Source organism: Pteropus vampyrus, unplaced genomic scaffold, assembly GCF_000151845.1.
Source record: "Pteropus vampyrus isolate Shadow unplaced genomic scaffold, Pvam_2.0 Scaffold61, whole genome shotgun sequence".
Lineage (NCBI taxonomy): Eukaryota > Metazoa > Chordata > Mammalia > Chiroptera > Pteropodidae > Pteropus > Pteropus vampyrus.
Genome location: NW_011888842.1, coordinates 6,697,447 through 6,703,243, shown reverse-complemented (window position 1 = coordinate 6,703,243; position 5,797 = coordinate 6,697,447). Strand labels below are relative to the sequence as shown.

General features: G+C 51.2%; 1 protein-coding gene across 1 annotated transcript in view; it reads right to left on the bottom strand.

The window, feature by feature from the left end:
• Positions 1–5,797, bottom strand: part of GSN (gelsolin) — a 48,505-nt gene that overhangs the window by 3,124 nt on the left and 39,584 nt on the right. Inside the window, exons 11-14 of the mRNA XM_023531047.1 lie at positions 4,022–4,225; positions 1,982–2,152; positions 1,183–1,357; positions 7–141 (exon numbers count right to left, since the gene is read on the bottom strand). Coding sequence (XP_023386815.1) covers positions 7–141; positions 1,183–1,357; positions 1,982–2,152; positions 4,022–4,225 — 685 coding nt within the window. The remainder of the gene's footprint in view (positions 1–6; positions 142–1,182; positions 1,358–1,981; positions 2,153–4,021; positions 4,226–5,797) is intronic.

The following is a 5,797-nucleotide window of genomic DNA, read 5'->3' as shown; positions in this document are numbered from 1 at the left end:
GAAAGCAGGGACTCACCACAAAACGTCCGATCTTGTTGGAGCAGGCGAAGAGGCGAGGAGGGTGGGCATCTATCTTCTTGTCCTTCAGCCTTGGGGACGTGCGGTAGGCGGTCTTCCCACCCAGGGCCTCCCAGAAGCTGTCTGTAAGAGAAGGCCACACCAGTTGCCAACTGACACCAGAAGTGCCTCCCTGGCACTTCTCATCAGGCGCTGGGATGGACCCTGCCTTAGAGCGAACACCCTCCATCTTGAAATCCCAGGAGGCCAAAGAGGGAAGGGGCCTGAGAGATTTGAAGGTGATGAAACAGAGTCCAGAGAGGGCAGACTTGGCAGTCGACACACAGCCAGGACTACTTCTGCCTTGAGACCGACGACAACGCTGCAGGTTGGGGATAATTATCCTCACTCAACAAAGGAGGTGGATGGGGCTCAGAGAGGTTAAGCAACTCACTCAACATCACACAGCTAGTGAATGGTAAAGCCAAGATGCAAATCTTGCCGGACTTCAATCCCTATATTCTTTCCACAACACCTGCTCTGTCTACAAGTGACTGTTTAAATTTTTAATTCATCAGAATTAAATACAATTAAAAATTTATTTCCTCATTCTCACTAATTCCCACCAGTCACATTTCAAGCGCTCATTAGCCACACATGACTAGTGGCAGATAAAGAACATGTCCACCGTCAGAAGGTTCCACCGGTGCTGTTCCAGACTGAGCTACTCCTCCCCAGGTCTATTGAGCAACAAGCAGGAGGGAATGGGCTTGAAAGTTACGAGCAGAAAGACTGTGGGCTGCCATAAGGAAAATGTGGAAATAAAGGAGGCCCATGGCCCTTCCGTGCACGGAAATTCTACAGATTAGGGGAGACCGCTGGCCCTGTGAGGCTGTTACTCTGCCTACAGTCTCTCAAGGCTTCCTTGCCAATGACCACCTCCTCCAGAAGCCTTCCCTGACTGCCGCAGCCCACGCCGAGCTCTCTTTTCTCTAACTCTTGGGGGCCTCCCTCTCACTCATCATAGCCCTCGTTTTCATCCAATCTGCTTTTATTTAACACACACGAGGGGTCAAGCATCGAGGAGGGGTGAGGACAGAGCTCCCCAAGCAGAAGAAGGGAGGGAAACCTAACAGCCATCGTCCCCAGAGAGCAATAGCAGGCCCTTCCGGCCGCCTCTCCTACCTGGCTCGCTGCCTTCTGCCACCTGCACGAATTTGGTCTGCAGCACCTTGAGCAGCTCCTGCGCCCCAGTCTTCTCCGCCTCGTTGGCTCCTGCACCCACCCACAGGTAGGCGGTCGAGGGCGTTTTCAGAACAAAGGCATCATTGGAGTTCAGTGCACTGGCCTTAGGGGTTACCTGGGAGGACAGGAAACCAGACAAGAAGCCCTCAGCCCCCTTCTCATTGCCCAGGAGACACCGCAGCAGGACCGGCGTAGGGTGGGGACTTGGAGGAGCACACTCCAAGCCAGCTGAGGGCACAGACTTTGGACACTGAGGGGCTCAGTTGACTTCCATGAGTCACTAATGAGTCACTAACCACCCTGTGGCTAGCCAAGGTGATTCTAGAACTCTGGGCTGTGTCAACAGAAGTTGAGTGCCCAGAATAAAGGAGGTGATGGTTCCATTCTTCTCTAGGCTGCTCAGACCATCCTATAAAAGTATGCTCAGCTCTGTACCTTCTACCATGACAGGGACAGTAGCCAACTGGAATATAATCAGGAACAGTGTTCAGATTGTGAAGAATGGACTGCCTGTGAGTAGTGGGTTGCCTGTTACGGAAGACGTACAAGGGGCATTTGAGCATCCTGAAGACAAGGGGAAGTCTAAGGCATACGATCCTGCTGCCAGGGCAGGAAGATACAAAAAGTTGCTTCCTAACCCCACACCCAATCCCACCTGTGCCCGGAGATCTGCCCATCAAGCCTGGGAGGCTTCAGGGAGGCCACGCCCTCCTGGGGTCCAGTGCCTGGTGTTAGTTACCTCAACGGCTCGAGTGGCTCCAGAGCTGCTGGCCCGGACCTGGAAGAGGCGGGTACTGGCGGGTGCCGTCTGCCCTCCCTCGCGGGAGGTGCCACCCTTATAGACGATCATGGGCTTCCCGTCAAATATGCTCATGAGGTGGGCAGGCTCCTTGCCTTGGACCACACGGCTCTGGCAGGGAGACAGGAGAGCAAGTCAGGGAAGTGGGGGCATAGGTCTTTCTGTGCGGCACCAGGCTCACCTCCCTCCCCGGCCAGCATGGCCCAGACCCACCCCAAACGAGGCCATCACGCTTGTGTCCATGCATGGTGTGGAGTGTGACCCTACAGCACCCAGGGCTGGGATGGGAAGGGGAGTTTCAGGAAGGTTGGAGATGCCACTACTGCCTGTGGTCCCCTGGGCACTGCCTCAGCTGCTTTCTCCTCCCAAGAGGACCTGCCTTGCTGACCCTGAGTCTAGTCCAAGAACCAAGAGAGCCCATGTTTGCAAATATTTCCTTAAATGGAAGCACAGGGATTGCTCGTGGACACGCTTCCAGGATGGTGACATCAGCTCCGGGCACGAAGGCCAGTGGAGTGGTGAGAACAGAGCTTTGCAGATCTGGAGAGACCCCTCCCACATAGCCAGTGCACCCAAGATGCAGGCTGCAGTCAGGGGCTTGGTGGTGGGAGGGACTGCAGCAAGGAGGTCCACGCCAAGATGGGTCACATCGGCTCTTGCCCATGTGCCCACCCAGGTCCTAGTCGTGGCCCGCGAGCTAAACGTAGAGGAAGTTGTCACGTGTGTGTTACTGTGGTCCCTCCCCAGCACGACCCACCCCCGCTGGGTTGGAGCTCAGATATCAGCCCACCCCGAGGGGAAGACTTCGGGCACGTGCCTCAATCTCTCAGGTTCTTCCTCTGTAAAATGGGGTCAAGAATGCAACTCCCAAGGCTGTTGTCATGATCAAATGACCTAAGGCGGCAATCGTCCCACTCGGTGCCCGGCACCCAGAGGACAACGCTGTCACAAAGTACAGGGCCCAACTCTGGATCTGAATCTAGAGCCCCACCCACTCCAAAGGTAAGACAGAGCAAAGAGAATTGTCTTCTTCCCCTTCATCTTCCCAAACTGGCTCTGCTGCCCTCTAGGGCCTCACTCTAGCCAGGATGACCACTGAGAGCCATAAATCCCCTCACATCAGATTTATCCTTCAGCAATGTCCCCTGTTCTCAAGATCAAGGTCAACATCCTCACCATGGATTCTGAGTGGTCTGGCCCCACTCTGATCACCTCTCCACACTCCTATCTTGGCGCTCTCCACCCCCCTCCCCCCCACTCTAATACCAATGCCCCTCCCACCTCAGGGCCTTTGCATATACTCTTCCGTCTGCCTGGACCGTGCTGTCCCTCACTCTTTGCCTGGCCAATCCCTACTCATCCATTAGTTCCTTCCTTGGGGGAAGGAGGCTTCTCTAATCCAATTAGAGCTTTCCTGGGATCTATGTCCTTATACTTAACAAGCACATATAAGGAGCCTATATGGGCCTGACATGGCTTTAAATGCTACAAATGTTAACTCTTCATCTGCACAGCACTCCTGTCAGATAGGTGCTGGTGTTTTCCCCAGTTTGAAAACACAGAGGCATGGAGGCTAAGTGATCTGTCTGAGGTTGTCCACATGTGAAGACAGCATTCAAACCTCAGCAGGCCGCCTCTGTGTCTATCTGGACTGTTCTGCCATGCTGCCTCGGCCACTTCTCGCTCACCGCATCTTATCATTCTGACTCGCTGCACACATCACAGTGTGTGATGGTGCACCCATTTGTGTGCGTGTCTGTTGAATGTCTTTCTCTTCCATGACCGTAAGCCCCAACAGGGTAGGGGTGGGTCTGCGTGTTCACGGCTACAGACTACAGACACATGTGAGCCCTCATAAATGCTTGTTGGATGGATGGATAGATAGATGGATGGGTGAATGGATGGACAGTCAGACAGATGAGTGAAGAGATGGACAAGGCCCAGGGTATATGACCCAGAGGGGCAGAGGTCAGGGCTCACCTGGACAGGGGTACCTCCCAGCTCCTCATCCAGCTGGGCAGTCAGGATGGCAGATGCAGCAACCTCATCCTGGGTGGACTGGGCGCCCTGCCTGAAAGAGGAAGTGATACTCAGCACTGGAATTGACAACAGAAGCCCGAGTCTCTCCTCTGCCCTGGGCCTGAGAAATCCACAAATCTCCAGGTTGCAAGTAATGAAACTGAGCTACAGAGAGCCATGGATTCTCTGAAAAACAACCACAGCCAAGAACCAAACCAATGTGCCATATCCCCAGTTCAGCATCTGGCCTTGTTATAGAGAACCGAGTACAACCAGTGGACTTCCTTCTCCTGAATGTGCCTCCCGGGGGCCCGGCTGGCTCATGTCAGTCTGGGCAGCCACAAGAGAAGGTGCTCTGAGACTCAAGCCCGAGATGCAGAAAGGTGGCCAGGCCATTTTCCAGTGTGGAAAGGCAGGTCAGGGGTCATGTAACAAGTGCAACATGAGGGCACTGGTTGGAAAAGACATCAGGCAATTTAGCCTCACGTGGACACAAGCAGAGAGGTCTGCGTGGATGTCCACCTAAAGGCCAATGGTGACAGCTCTAAGAGGGGATATTTGGGAGAGGAATGGTTTTCTGCCCACCACTTCCTGTACTGTCTAAATTCCCGTAACCAATGTGTGTTATCTGTATAAGCAAATGAAATGTGACAAATCTATGTGCTCGTGCAGCTAATTAAGAAAGACTGAGGAACTGTCACAGATTAGATTAGACATGGTTAAATGCCACTAAGGAGATGTGATGACTAAATGCCATGTGGGATCCTGGATTAGATCCTAAACCAGAAAAAGAATATTAGTGGGAAAACTGGTGAAATTCAAGTAACATCTATAGATTTGTAAGTAATATTGTGTCAGTATTAATTTCCCGATTTTGATAATCCTACTATAGTTCAGTTAGATATGAACATAGAGGCAGTTGTATAATGGTTATATTGGAACTGCCTGTACTATTTTTCAACTTCTCAGAAGTCTAAAGTTATTTCAAAATGAAAACTTAAAAAAAGAAGAAATCTAACAATCACCAAAAAGTTTGAGATTGCGAAGTAAGAACAATACAAACTAAAAATGGACTGAGATACCATTTTATAAACTACAAGGCTGACAAACATCCAAAAGTTGGGTGAGACAGTCCACCAATGAGGCTGCTGAGAAGCAGACACTCTCACTCGTTGTTGCAAATGGCTACAAACCGTATCTAGGGAAATTGGGTGCTATCGATCAAAATGACAAGTGCATTTACTCTTTGACCCAGCAGTCCCAGTTCTGGGAACTTACTCTACAGATATAGCGCTACACATTTAAAATGACGTTTATTTAAGGTTCCTAACCACAGTGATGCTTGTAACAGCAGAGGACTGGAATCAGCCCAAGTAGGCACCAGCAGGGCATCTGTTAAACAAATGACAGGTCAGTCACAGTGTGGAATATTATGGAGCTGTGATAAAAAAGGAGCAAGGACGCTGTGTGCTGACACAGATTGAGCTCCCGGAAGCGTAAGTGAGAAAAGCAAAGTGCGGGACAACATACAAAGCGTGCTATCTTTTTTGCAAGGAAGGATGAGAACCAGGAATATTGGGCCATGTTTGCTTATGTTTGCATAAAGAATCACTGGAAGGATATACAAGAAACTAAGATAAGCGATTGCTCATGGAGAGGTGGGGTTGGAGAGCAGGGTGGAGAGGGATGGGAAGAGTACAAGATATCTCAATAGATGCCTTACTATTCTGTTTTTAT